This window comes from Ananas comosus, linkage group 22 (assembly GCF_001540865.1).
Source record: "Ananas comosus cultivar F153 linkage group 22, ASM154086v1, whole genome shotgun sequence".
NCBI classification, from domain to species: Eukaryota; Viridiplantae; Streptophyta; class Magnoliopsida; order Poales; family Bromeliaceae; genus Ananas; species Ananas comosus.
The window spans coordinates 4,746,284-4,761,342 of NC_033642.1; the positions used below are offsets into that span (position 1 = coordinate 4,746,284).

Below are 15,059 nucleotides of genomic sequence, written 5' to 3' on the forward strand. Positions count from 1 at the left end.
AGAGAGAGAGAGAGAGAGAGAGAGAGAGAGAGAGAGAGAGAGAGAGAGAGAGAGAGAGAGAGAGAGAGAGAGAGAGAGAGAGAGAGAGAGAGAGAGAGAGAGAGAGAGAGAGAGAGAGAGAGAGAGAGAGAGAGAGAGAGAGAGAGAGAGAGAGAGAGAGAGAGAGAGAGAGAGAGAGAGAGAGAGAGAGAGAGAGAGAGAGAGAGAGAGAGAGAGAGAGAGAGAGAGAGAGAGAGAGAGAGAGAGAGAGAGAGAGAGAGAGAGAGAGAGAGAGAGAGAGAGAGAGAGAGAGAGAGAGAGAGAGAGAGAGAGAGAGAGAGAGAGAGAGAGAGAGAGAGAGAGAGAGAGAGAGAGAGAGAGAGAGAGAGAGAGAGAGAGAGAGAGAGAGAGAGAGAGAGAGAGAGAGAGAGAGAGAGAGAGAGAGAGAGAGAGAGAGAGAGAGAGAGAGAGAGAGAGAGAGAGAGAGAGAGAGAGAGAGAGAGAGAGAGAGAGAGAGAGAGAGAGAGAGAGAGAGAGAGAGAGAGAGAGAGAGAGAGAGAGAGAGAGAGAGAGAGAGAGAGAGAGAGAGAGAGAGAGAGAGAGAGAGAGAGAGAGAGAGAGAGAGAGAGAGAGAGAGAGAGAGAGAGAGAGAGAGAGAGAGAGAGAGAGAGAGAGAGAGAGAGAGAGAGAGAGAGAGAGAGAGAGAGAGAGAGAGAGAGAGAGAGAGAGAGAGAGAGAGAGAGAGAGAGAGAGAGAGAGAGAGAGAGAGAGAGAGAGAGAGAGAGAGAGAGAGAGAGAGAGAGAGAGAGAGAGAGAGAGAGAGAGAGAGAGAGAGAGAGAGAGAGAGAGAGAGAGAGAGAGAGAGAGAGAGAGAGAGAGAGAGAGAGAGAGAGAGAGAGAGAGAGAGAGAGAGAGAGAGAGAGAGAGAGAGAGAGAGAGAGAGAGAGAGAGAGAGAGAGAGAGAGAGAGAGAGAGAGAGAGAGAGAGAGAGAGAGAGAGAGAGAGAGAGAGAGAGAGAGAGAGAGAGAGAGAGAGAGAGAGAGAGAGAGAGAGAGAGAGAGAGAGAGAGAGAGAGAGAGAGAGAGAGAGAGAGAGAGAGAGAGAGAGAGAGAGAGAGAGAGAGAGAGAGAGAGAGAGAGAGAGAGAGAGAGAGAGAGAGAGAGAGAGAGAGAGAGAGAGAGAGAGAGAGAGAGAGAGAGAGAGAGAGAGAGAGAGATATATATGTAGAGAGAGTTTGACTGGGCTACTATCGGTAGTAAACTACTCGGTTTACTACCGATTTGTTTTTTATGATAGAGCTTCCAAATCGACGATCGACACCGCTGAACATGACCTAGACCATTTAAATTATCTAGAAATCAAATTTCATGATTTTTTGGCATCACTAACTGAACGATCAAAGAGTCACAAAATCTATAATTTTAATGGCCGATATGGTGCGTTTTCTCGTTTAACGGTATAGAAGAGTTCAAATCAACTAAATTTTTGTTAAAAAATTCTTTAAACTATTTAAAATAAGATCTAGACTCTAGATCTCAAATATAAAAATTGTATCATCACTTTTTGAAGGATATTCATTTTCAGCCATTCATTTTTCTGTTCACTTGATGGACAAGAGAACAATATCGAAAATGTGTGAAATTTAATTTCCAGATAGTTTAAATAGTTTAGATCATGTTTAACGGTGCCAATCATCAATTTGGAAGCTCTATCATCGAAAACAAATCGGTAGTAAACCGAGCCGTTTACTACCGATAGTATTCTAGCAAAACTCTATATTACAAGACTCCTATCATCATTTTTTAAAGAATATTCATTTTCAGCCATTCATTTTTGTGTCCACTCGATGGATAAGAGAACAATGTCGAAAATGTATGAAATTTGATTCCTAAACACTTCAAGTGGTATAGATCATGTTCAACGGTACCGATCGTCGATTTGGAGGCTTCATCATCGAAAACAAATGGATGGCAACGGAGTCTGTTTGTTATCGATAGTATTCTAGCTCAACTCTATATGTATATATATATGAAGTTCTTAAGAATAAATTATATATTTTTTCGACATAGCGTACTTTATGACCAAACCACTTCAAAATTGTCAATTTTCAATTGCTACTATGAAAAGTTTGTAGTTTAACGGTGTAGAAGAATCTAAATTTATTCAAATTTTGATAGAAAATATTTTAAATTATCTAGATCAAGATTAGTGCCTTTGATCTTGAATTCAAAAGTCCTATTCTCACTAAAGATAGCTCAATTTTCACTGTTTATTTAGGCACAATTTACTTTCTGAGTAAACAATGTCGAAAAAAATTAAAATTTTACTCCTAAAAATTTCATATACCCTAAATTATATTTAACAGTGTGGATCGTTGTTTTGAACACCCTAAAATAAAAAATGAGACTATAGTATCGGAGCTNTCTATATATATATATATATATATATATATATAAAATCTAACATCATACAAACAAAAAAAAAGAAAAGAAAAAAAATATATACCTATTGTTACCCTTTGAACTTTCAAGATGTTACAAATTCCTGTAACTTCATGTAATAGTACAATCAAACCTTTGTACAACAACTAACAATAATCTCCTAGCGGTCTCTACAACTAAGGATTGAACTCCATTTTGTAGGTTCTACAGTTTCTGCAGGAATGAAGCCTCAGATTTGAAGAACTACGTTGCTTCAATCCGTAATAAAGCTCCATATTCTGTTGTTAGTGTTTAAAGTGATATTACCATTATTTCTACTACAGATGTCACAGAACAAGAAATGTTAAAACTAGCATTGTTCAGTCTGAAATGACAATTGCACTATTACATGAAAGCGACGTGTTTCAAAAATGAAGAATTTAGGTGTCTGATTCCAAAAGTTTTCACAGCTCAAGGATTTTCACTTCATTACCTCGACACAAAAGAAAAGTTGTATATTTCCACAGAAACATTCAGAGTTTCAGACAATGTGCATATGCTGAAAAATGTTTCAAACAGAAGCACATTCGTCAATTTGACAGGCTGGTACTCGATTGATACTAAACATTGATTCAGGTGACATTAACTTTCCAGTAGCAGGAATAACTTCTTACCAACTTCTAGCATGAACTGCAACAGCTCCTATGGACAATGTCATGAAGGACACTTCTAGCATAATAAGTGATCTTCAATTAGAGTGTTCTTTAGACAAATACAAGGATTTAAGTGCCGTGGTACGGGGTCATGCCGGAAACTTGCCGGCACGGTACGACACGGTGCGCAATGTTTAAAGTACCGTGGCACGGGGGCATGCCGTTATGTCCCTGGCACGGTACGGCACAGGCACGCTTGCGTGCCGACACGTGAGATACGCGTGACCTCCTACTGGCACGCTTTGGCACGGACTTATTTCAGATTTTTTGGTTCTAATAAACTCTTATAATATTATTTTGAAAGATTTAAATAAATAATTATGAATATTTATTATATATACCTTACTACACTCATCAATAATATGTATGTAAGCTTTTTATAAATAAAATACAACTATACCTGATGTAGAATAGAAATTAAAATACAATAATAAAATTCACAAGTACAATAATTATTTAAATTTACATCTTTATATAGAAATGACTACTTAATTCGACATATATCGTCACGCTTGATCATATGGCGTATTGTCATCTACAAATACAAGATTTATTTGATAATATTGATATAAGTATTGCTGGTATTGTGAGAAAGTCATATATTCCAAATATTACATCCATATTTTATTCTTTTATTCTTTTTAAAAATTTCTGTTCAAAATTTGTTTAGAAGATCGATTTTTGTTCCCTTGATTCACCGAAAGCTTCACAGTGCAACAATTTTTGACAAAATATTTTGCGAAGAAAAAATGAATGTCTGTGGTGGAAGCGGAGGGCGTGGGGGGCGGTATGGATCAAGTATGTCAATTAAAAATTTGCTATCAATATAGAAGTTAAAAAAAAAGGTATCCGCCACAAAGCAAAAAAAAGTTGAAAAAAAGACAATAAAGTTAAAAACAAAGACAATATAAGTGGCCCGGAAGGGGGGCTCGATACCCTAGAGAACAAAACAAAAAAGAAAAAGCCAAAAAAAAAAGAGGAAGCAGCGACACGCGGCACAATGCCGCGGCACATGCCGCTTTGTCTCGAGCGGCACGGGCCATGTGCCGCGGCACCCGGGGGGGTCCGAGACCCCTCTGTACCGTGCCCTCTTGGGGGGGCGGTACGGCACGCCCCGTGCCGTACGGCACGGGGCGGCACTTTGAACCTTCGGTGCGTGCCGAGCCGAGCCGAGCCGATGCATGCCGATCAAAAAAATTCTTGCATGCCAACACATAATAATAGCATGAAAAATTTATTTTCTTTAGTAACAAAATATTTTAACTATTTATTATGTCGTTTTATCACATCTTTTGAACTTTATTGAGAAAATTACTTACTAATTTAAAAAATAGAAGGTTTTGAGTTGTGCCATCGGCACGGAATCTGTATCGTGCCGGTATCTTGCTGTCAAGGTACGGCACGGTGGATACAGCCCGTGCCGACGGGGACTTAGAAACTTGGGTAAATATCATTTGTACAATGCAAGGCACTAATCAAATACAATGTGGTGCCAAAGTGGATGAAATGTGTCCATAAGGACAAACTTGTCTGCATGTGGGTGTGACTGCATGAGGATATATGAACTAGCGATCACACAAGATTGAAGTTCCAGTTTCAAAACTCAAAAGATCAGAAATTGATTGAAAAGAAAAGCCATGAGTGAAACTATGCATTAAGTTCGTATTCACAATATAATCTACAAGATAAAATTTCTTCTTTACATTTGAATTTTGCACGTCTGTCTATGCGAAGGTAATATTTTGGTTTAGTTTAGGTTAGTGTCACAATTTTAAATGTATCTCAAATGCAATATAATGCAAAACCTACGGGTCTTAAACCATATGACTGTTGTTAAACCTAGAACACTATATAGCCAATGCACTACTCTATTTGAAATAGCTGCAAGTAACAAGAGGGCTGATAAAGCCACATCCATGAAGACATGATCACTTTTAACAAGATCCTGATTCAGACTGCTCAGTAAATTCCTTCTTTGTTAAATCACATTTTAAATATGTAACAACCACCACTAGTCTTATAATACAAAATTAATCCAGCAACCCCACGTCAAGTTTTATCTGTAAATTTAGTTACCTATAAATGTACATAAACACTTTAGCTCATCTAGACAACAGATGAAAAATTAAGGAGAAGTAAATAGATAAGGAATAGATCTGGTTTCAAACATAGATGGTTATATACATGTTTTGAACTGAGATTCTTCGAATTATTCACATACCAATAAGAGAAACATTTAAAATAAATAACTATAAATATAAACAAGTACCAATTATATAAAATCATCTTGAGATTAAAATAAGGCAGTTTGATTCTTACTATCTTCTGGAAATCAAGCCAGCTCCAGATGACCTGAAAAAAAATAGTAATTGCAATTAATTTATCTTCCTGTAGCTTTAGAAAGAGTGAGGTGTTGAATCTTAAGTCATGGAAATACTAATATTTACCTTCCTTGTTGTTTGCCTCCAGACCCATGTCTCCCATTACTTGGTCCTTTGTTCTGTGACGAAGGCAAGATTGTTCTTTCAAGATTTCCACCATTTCCAGTACCAACATGTACAGATGACTGACCAGGTCTAATTTCAGGCAAAAATCCATTGGGGTCCTGAAGACCTTTTAGTTTGTTCGAAATTGCCATATCAGAAAGCCCCTGGACAATTTTTGAATTCAAATTGACACCATTCTGTTGTTGATCATGCATTTTTGGAGTCTGTGAATGCATGTCAAATGAATCTCCAGGATTACTTATAACAGCACCATTTGCAAAAGACATAGTATTCACAGATCTAGGCTCGATTTGTGGCACCCTTTTCTGGCGATTGTTTTGAGCAACAGGAGTCACAGCAACCGAAGGCAATAATGAGGAGTATTGGGAAGCTGATGCTGCAGCAGCAGCAACCTTAGCAACAGCAGTAGTAGCAGATATGATCTGTTGTGCTCCTTCGCGAAGATGAATAAAATCCCCCTCAATGACAAATAACTGGCATTGCAACTCCCATAAGAAACTTAGCAAAGATTATATCGTAATAAGACATGCATGGGTTAAAAACATACCTCAGGATGATGCGCCACAAAATCATCCAGCTTTCCATAGTGTTTCTTGTAATCATGCCAGTGAAGAGGAGCAAGCATTTTCCCAAGCCTATTTGGTAGCTGGAATATGAAATAAATACAAACCAATCAGCCTAATTATAAAGAAATAATCACGAGCTCCAGCAGAAAATATACTCACAGTTGTGCTGATCCTGATGCGACCATCCGATCCAGCAGGAATAGCACGAACAATGCATGCCAGAAGTGATCGTTCATCCAGTAGAGCAGGTTCCACTGCCTTCCCAGTAGGCAATGAACTAGAGGACCAAGTAACAGAACTAGGTATTTCAGCATAATTAACTACATTTTTATGGCATTCTGCTGCTCCATTTGAAGTGGTACCATGAACCTGAGGAGCTGAAGCAACCACACCAGGAGCTGAACACTGTTGTAGTAACGCAGGCTCTTGTGATTGCTTATTTGCAGCAAAAACATTTTCATCTTGTACCTAATAATATTCAAAGAATAATTTGTCAGCAAAAGTTGACAACTGCTTCTTAAGTTGCCTTTTGAGAAATGAGTGGTGATAATACAAACATGCAATGAGATTGATTGAAGAATCGGTCAGAACAAAACAAACCTTTGACTCGCTCTTCTGTTCACGTACGTCAAACTTTTGGGTAGAATTACCCTCAGAATTTACATCTAAGGTCTCTTGTGGTTCTAGGGAAACTGCATGCTGCTTCCCATTCAATTCCAGAGCCTGCCATCAAAAAGTCAGCATTAAGATTAAATATCTAGGAACAGAACAAGAATAAACTATTTGTAGATCTGCGGAAGTTATATAGACCTGCACTTCACTTGATCCACTGATTGCATGGCGAGCCCTATGCTCTTGGCTAATGTGGACGCTAAGGTGGTCTGGTTGGACTACATGTCCTTCAACAGAGTGCTGATAGCTAGAATGAGCATCTGATCTTAAAAGATTCTGATCTGACTGGGATGACTGATAATGTGTCTGGTTAGGTACCTGTGAGACATCAAATGCCACCTAAAATATAATAGTGTGTTGAGAAGCATAAGCAAAAAATGAAAAGGTAAATTAGGTTTATTATAAAAGTAATTCATGCCAATTAAGTTGTTTATAATGCAGATTTCAAGCAAAATTTCAAAGATAGTCCAACCTGTTGATCTGGCCAATGATGATGAGGAGTTGCAGATGCTGGCTGCAAATGACCAAGCTGAGATGGAGGAACAGGTGAGTTGGTCGATGTTACAGATTGTGGCACACCTTGTGGCTGCATCACATAAGGATGCATTGCAGCCATCTGTCCAGGAGGGAAAAAGGCGCCGACTCCAAGCAATGAAGATGGAACAACCGGCACACCCGAGGAATGCTCAGTCTAATAAAAAGAACAAAAGTACTTTCAAAAAAGGGTAGTCACTCCACAATCTTTAAAGTATATAACATAACAAAGATTGGAGAACGGAATCAGTAATGAGAATCAATATATATGAAAGTATTACTATATAATATGCAAATAGCAAACAACTGCACGAATAATTGATGAAGAAATATCAATATGGCTCTTTCAATCAGAACCTTGTCATGATCTACATCATAGTTAGATATAAGGGATTAAACTATGACGAGAATAAGCAAATTTATGGAACAATTGTGTCTACTGACACCTGACAGTTCAGTTAGAGCATTAAGCCCAGGCTACTATACAGAAGCATGCAACAATTGAATGCATCTTCTGTTGTAAGTTAACGGAAAAAAGATGTAGATTATCTGCATAAGAACGAAAAATGACTAGCTTCTGCATCTCAACCTTTCATTGTTCCCTGGGATGTCAATTGTATATCTTTGTCTTCATGCAGATAAAATTAAGAAAATATGGTAGTAAACATGACAGTAAATCTTAGAGTTGTTCAAACTTATGGTACCTTTCTAGGTGGGTTAGAAGCTGAATTTAAGGACGAACCGTCATCTGACCTTTCACTTGTAACAAAACCCAAGTTACCATTTGAAGAACCACCATCATTCGCATTAATTTGGCTTCCCTTGCTCTGGACATATGAAGAAGAATCAGCTGAACTCTCACTAGCAGCTCCTGAACCATCTTTATGTGTTACATTTTGTTCTCTTGCCTCAGCTAACTCTAGTTGAAGCTGCTGAATAACTTGCAGATGATGTCGCTCCATTTCAACATACTAGAATCAGAAGGCCAAAATAAAATAATATCAAAGATCAAACAAGACACAATCATCTAAAATACTCACAAAAAATCATAAAAATATATATAGGTATAAGCAGCACACACATTATTTACTTTCTCATAGAATGAAGAAAACTGCATGTGCATGCTATCTAACCTGTTGTTGAAACCCAATCCAATAATGGTTAAACTGTTCAGTGCGTTCTCGCAGCTCAGCTTGTAATGACTGGTTAGTGGTTGATTGCAAAGCATCCATTTCTTGAACACGAGTAATCCAAGCTTGTACCTCCCTTAATTGCTCATCCTTGTAAATGATAGTGTCTTGTGCAACCTTATGCTGGACAACCCAAAAATTTGTTAAATAGTATAATATATCTTTCTCTATGTAATATGTAATGTTTAATTTTATATATATATATATATCAAGGATTTAAGTGCTGTGGCACAGGGTCGTGCCGGAAACTTGTCGGCACGGTACGACACGGTGCGTGGCGAGCCGTGCCGAGCCGTGCCGGTCAAAAAAATTCTTGTGTGCCGACACATAATAGCATTAATATTTATTTTCTTTAGCAACAAAATATTCTAACTATTTATTATATTTTTTTTATCACATCTTTTGAACTTTTATGAAAAAATTACTTACTAATTTAAAGAATAAAGAGTTTTAAAGTATGCCATCGGCACGGGGTCTGTATCGTGTCAATATTTTGTTGGCACGGTATGACACGGTGGATAGGATCTATGCCGACGGACACTTAAAACCTTGCTATGCAATCTGCATTAACACCTAAGAAAAAACTTATATTGTTTGCACAACATCTTTATTAAAAAAAAAAAATTATATATTGTTTGGTTATAAGATTGTAGGAATCAGTTATTGCCAACAAGTACTCTCAGTCGAAGTTTTAAAAAAATCATCTCATAAAAAAAATATAAATAAAATCATAACTTCCTTCTGCTCTGTTTTATTTTAGGGTCAGTTTGATTGGATGTAATTAGAANCATGAAATATTTATTTTCTTTAGCAACAAAATATTCTAACTATTTATTATGTCTTTTTATCACATCTTTTGAACCTTATTGAGGAAATTACTTACTAATTTAAAGGATAGAGGGTTTTGACCTGTGCCATCGGCATCAGGTCTGTATCGTGCCGGTATCTTGTTGGCACGGTACGGCACGGTAGATACGGCCCGTGCCGACGGGCACTTAAAAGTTAAAACCTTGATATATATATATATATAAATAAATATATATATATATATATATATATATATATATACCAACTGGATCAAAGGTTCATCAGCTATACGATTCTAAGTTGATTACAGCTTTATTCTGTATAATAAAAGATTTTCAATCCAGTTATTCACTAGATAAACATAACAGCATGGTTAACTTGTACATGTATAGATACAGCAATTGTATAACACATAAAGGCACAAAAATGCTGTGTACGCACTTTACGCGTTGATGTGATTGTGCACCACATTGCATCTTACTGCTAGAAGGTTCAAAGCACCGGTGACTACGCATTGCAGCATGAAAGCCCAAACCAACATTGCTAAAACCCTCAAGAAGCAACTAACAATAATTGGGTAGACTCCAGAGTTTTGAACTACTAGAAACAATATCATTGAGATAATTTTATGAAGAAAGTAGCATATGGGTCGTTAGTCCGCCAATCATTGACAGATTTGAAACTGCTATACCAACAGTCATGCAATAGTACCTAAAATAAGTATTCAAGACAATATATTAAAATCAGGTTTGGATGATAACTATTATCCTGTCAGTGTGTAGGCGAATTTCCCTGACATAAATCCTCGAACTAACAGGATAACAGAGTGAGTCAAATATATTGCCTCACAAAAAAATCAACGACATCGGAGAGAAGGTTGATCTGCAATTCGTTCTCCAAGGTATTGCACCGTAAGTGATCAATCTAGCTAGCAGTCCCTATGACTAAATTTAAGCAAAGCACAAAGAAGAAGAAGAAGAAGAAGAGACAGAAATCAATTTCCACCAATAGCTACATGATATCATTGACCGAGTTCTATGCCAACGGTCCACCTTCCGCACGCTGCCTTAAAAAGCAGTGAATGCACTATTGCAGGCACATATGCATCCACATAAGGCATAGACTTATATTTTAGGGAAATTTTCTTAATCCAACATATTCAAATTATTGTAATATAATTTTGGATAAATATGAATATAAATATATTATTAATATACTAGATAACTGTAAATTTTAAATCATGAGATAAATGAAGAACTTTTAAAATAAAATTAGATTGATATTTAAATCGACTAATTCAACATACATAATATTTAGATAAATATGGATATTAAAGAGAATTCTGAGATTACAGATAATTATGATTATTTTAATATATTGATAAAATGTTAAAAATCTTTTTGAATCTATTTAATGGTTTATATAATTAAATATAATTGCAGATGATTGCGAAATACAAAAACCAAAAAAATATAGATATCAAAATATAATCTTATCAATAGGCGGGTTCTTGAACATATATGATAAAGTCTTAAGAAAAACACTAAAAAATAATCTTGCAGTATCTATGTTAAAACTGAATGAAAGAATTCAAATTAAAATAAATCGAGTATATTCATAAAAATAAAATATATCTGTATATAAAATATATATAAAGAAATTACCATGCATTTAACGTCAATGATACTTATAGTTCCTTCAGTTTGGAGAGATTTTTAAGAAAATATATGTAGGTTTAGCATGACTCTCCTAAGGTTAGTTGCTCAAACATTCAAATATCACAATTCATTTACACAACTTGCATGATTTACAGTCATTATTATTTCCTAAATAGAATATTCTTCTTTAATGTTAACATTCACTTTATTACTCCATGAAGACAAAAAGGTAAAACAAAGAAGTAAGATGTGTACCTGTTCTTCCAATGCAATAAACTGATTATCTTTCTCTTGTATATGTTCTTGAAGATCACGAATTTGTTTAAGAAGCTGTGCCCTTTCAGCCTCTGAGTTATCACGCTCCCTTCTGTAGAAAATAATAAGTTTGCAAAGCTTAAAATACAAAGGGACAGATGCTGACCAATTTCACACTCAAAGAGCAAGGTTTCACAAAGTAATTCGTAGATGGATAAAATCTTATAGGACCAAAATAGTAATAATATCCTTTCACTAAATTTCCAATGCAACCACTTAAGAGATGATATGAAGCCAGCTATATTCTCACATAAAGCCTATTCCATCAGCAGAGTCGAAAGACGCTCCACATCATGCTTCTCGTTCTCACAAGAAGCCCCTTAAAACATGTTATTTGCAAGCTATCTAGGACAACCTCAGGAGAACATCGCCGTAGGGGACACTAGATAGAGACTACAGAAGTCAAGGAAGAGAACAATACATTGGACCAACTGTACAAAGGTAACATAAGCATGAAGACAATATTGTAGCAGGACTTCCGCAAACAGGATCACTTCGGATCTGTTGTTGAACTGTACCATTGCAAAAGAGGATAAAAATCTTTACAACTGTATATCTAATTGAAGTACTTCATTCATCACGCAAGCTAAAAGTAATAATAAAGTTTTGCTAAGCATTTAGGTGCAAAAGAATGCAAGCATAAGAAACCAAGAAAGATGATAGAGGACAAATTGAAAGAAAGTTTACTCAAATGCTGCACGTAGCATAGAACCAAGCATTGTACTGTTGTTTCGAGTTGATAGCAGAAGACTGAACATGTTATATATAGCGAAAAAAAATTATCACAGGGCCATGATCAACTGTATTAAGAAAGACAATGCAAATACCTGAATGTGGCCAGCTCTTTGTTTTGTTCCCTCAGAAGGTCCTCTTTAGCCCAGGCCTATGAAAACGAGCAATAAAATGCAAACAATGAAACTTATTGGATGTTGAACTTAGTTAACGAAGAAGAGAGTGAAAAAAAAAAGTGAAAAAGCAAACTAACCGCCTCAGTGTCAATCCTTAGAGCACGTAATTCTCTATTGTTCTCTTCTAACTTCCTCTCTAACTCAAGTATGTAATTCTCTCTTTCTTGCAGTTGCTCCTGTGTAGAAAAGAAAAGATAACTATAACCTATTAGAACTTTTTTTCTTTGGATGAAGAGTCAAAACTATCGAACATCATGAGGCAACTTCTGAAATTCAACCACGGCAACCATACCCAAAACACAATTTAGATAATAAGAAATAAACCACTTCTTTTAATGGCCATTAGAATGAAGATTAAAAATGGAAATGCAATGGATAGCCCAAATAAATGAGCATACTGAGGAGAAATTTGTTTATAGCTAAGAGCTAAACTCCAGACAGTTAGTTAGTGATTCATACTCATATGAGATGCCACTCTATCATACCACTCACCCATACTTTTATGATGAATGTGGAATGATCAAGCAACATAAATCTGAAAAGGAGATTAAAGATGTTTTACATCTTCGATGCACATGGCAAAAACTTACAAAAGTTCAACATTATTGCATGCCGGAAACGTGCATGCACTGCCCCACAGATCAGACTAACAATGAGATCCAACCATCTTACAAACAGCTAATTAGCGCTAGAGACAACGAAACAAACATCAATAATCAGGTTTTTGGGTAATAGCTAAAAGAAAAAGAAAAAAAAAAAAAAAGGGGGGGCATAACAAAGAGCAATTAGTGGAAGAGACCTTTAATTTGGCAGCGGCGGCATCCTGCTCCTTCATCCGAGCTTCAAAGCCACTCTGTGCCTCCAAGATTTCACCACGCGCAATTGCCTGTGCTCTCAGCTCAATCTCCATATGCTGCAACTCCTCCCTCTGCCTTGCAATATTCTGCAGCTTCCTTTGCAAGATATCATCATTCAGCCCCCTCCCATCTATCATAATCGAGGAGAAATCCACATCAAGTGGCCCCATTCCTTCCTGCACCTTGCCAGAATACACCATTACCTCTTTAAGCACTTACCTGTATTCTAAAAGGTCACACTGCCGAAACAACAACGAAACCATTTCCCACAGTACCTCATAAATAGTTCTCTCTTCCGGCTGCCCCAATTTAACATGTTCAGAGTCCTGAGATCCGAAGTTTCACACAAAATCAAAACCCTAACAGAATCAATCAGGCACAAAGTGCAAGCAAGGGAAAATTTCTTTCCTACCTCAGACCCATTGCTCCGGAACGAATGCTGGGAGACAGCGCGCCACTCCTTCCTCGGCTGCTGTGACGAAGAAGAGGGCGAGGAGGAGGGCACAGGAAGCGACCCACCGCGGCTTGCGGAGGCCTCCATCGCGGATCGAGAGCTCTCTCTCCGACGCCTCCAACTCCTAAGATCGAGTCCGCTCCCGCAGGAAACCAAGCCAAGGACCCCGAGAGCGAGATCGAAGCTAGGGTTTTTCAACCATGTGAGGGTGGGGGCCGAGGAGAGGGAGTGGGATTCTAGGGTTTTGGAGATCCCGACGAGAAGTGAACGGAGGAGACTAGCGCTTTTGTGTTGGGGGTGCTGCGGTGGGGGGACGATCGAGAGGGATTTGGAAGGGCGACGTGGAGAGAGCAATGGAGTTCAGGAAGGTCGAGGGTCAAGAAGCGAAACCTTGCCCTAATTAGAGAAGGGAAGACGGGCGGGCGAGGAAACGGATGGATGGCCCGAGCGAACCGGGTCGGCAGTCCACAGCACGTTGAAAGATTTTGGAAACGGAAGCTAAAATAGATTGTTTCTATAGTTGCATTTTGTGTTTACTTTTTAATTAATTCAGTCGCGAGGTAGAGTTATTGAAGTCCAAATTTATTTATTTTTCTTTAAGGCAGTAGATCATAATCTATGAGGTTGCAAAGAATATTTTTACCTTTTCAATTGTATCTGTTAACATAAAAGTTTTTTTTTTGTAATATCCTAAATTTTAGAGTTCACTTTTTACTTGAGGAATTTTACGATATATACTGAAGGACTTTTTTTTGTTTCTTTCATAGCCTAATTTTAATGTTTCGAAATAAAACAAGAAATTTTTAGTAGAAGTTTGTATTTGTGAAACATAAGTGGAGGTTCTAAAAGAATCTAGACAATATGTATAGATATTCAAAATTTTGTCCGAGCCCAAACACGAACAGAAACGGGACATATTTATTTGATGCAAAATGGATATGGTTTTCTATACGAGTATCTATAATCTATCTATAATCTATAATCTATAACTCTATAATAATAACTCTATATTAATCCCCAATACTGTAGCTGATGTGGCAAATCCTCAAAATTTTAATTTTTTTTATTTTTTTAATAGTAAATTTATCCGCTCATCTACGCCGCACTCTTTTTCTCAAGTATTCCCCAACCGTTCGCGTTCGTGTCCACTCATTTACCCCGCACTATTTTTCTCAAGTATTTTCCAATCGTTCGCGTTCGCGGCCCCCCATCTCCTCCAGTCGCACTCTATTTCTCGCGCCCCACTATCTCCTCCTGTCCCACTCTATTTCTTCTCTCATCACACTCCATTTCCCGCGTCCCCCTATCTTCTCTCGCCGCACTCTCTCTCTCTCTCTCTCTCGCTCGCTCTCTCTCTCTCTCTTAGCGTTCGCCGACGAGGGTCATATCTAGGGGATTTGTCTATCCCTAAGTTCATGAAATACGCCCCCTTCCAAATGCTTGCCTTTCCAACTATGTGCATTGTAGCTATCTTTAACC

At 37.5% G+C, this 15,059-nt stretch overlaps 1 protein-coding gene across 3 annotated transcripts in view; it reads right to left on the minus strand.

Annotated features, from left to right (window-relative positions):
* LOC109727221 overlaps positions 1-14,062 on the minus strand; it is a 17,491-nt gene extending 3,429 nt beyond the window's left edge. Inside the window, exons 1-15 of one of the 3 annotated variants that reach the window (XM_020257230.1) lie at positions 13,539-14,062; positions 13,402-13,452; positions 13,069-13,302; positions 12,347-12,445; positions 12,189-12,244; positions 11,302-11,413; positions 8,525-8,704; positions 8,096-8,362; positions 7,330-7,548; positions 6,996-7,196; positions 6,786-6,908; positions 6,345-6,653; positions 6,167-6,265; positions 5,560-6,092; positions 5,432-5,464 (exon numbers count right to left, since the gene is read on the minus strand). In XM_020257230.1, the coding sequence (XP_020112819.1) occupies positions 5,432-5,464; positions 5,560-6,092; positions 6,167-6,265; positions 6,345-6,653; positions 6,786-6,908; positions 6,996-7,196; positions 7,330-7,548; positions 8,096-8,362; positions 8,525-8,704; positions 11,302-11,413; positions 12,189-12,244; positions 12,347-12,445; positions 13,069-13,302; positions 13,402-13,452; positions 13,539-13,667 (2,645 nt within the window). In that variant the 5' untranslated portion in view covers positions 13,668-14,062. Of the gene's footprint in view, positions 1-5,431; positions 5,465-5,559; positions 6,093-6,166; positions 6,266-6,344; positions 6,654-6,785; positions 6,909-6,995; positions 7,197-7,329; positions 7,549-8,095; positions 8,363-8,524; positions 8,705-11,301; positions 11,414-12,188; positions 12,245-12,346; positions 12,446-13,068; positions 13,309-13,401; positions 13,453-13,538 lie in introns of all 3 variants that reach the window. The other 2 variants (XM_020257229.1, XM_020257231.1) reach the window with 2 other exon arrangements.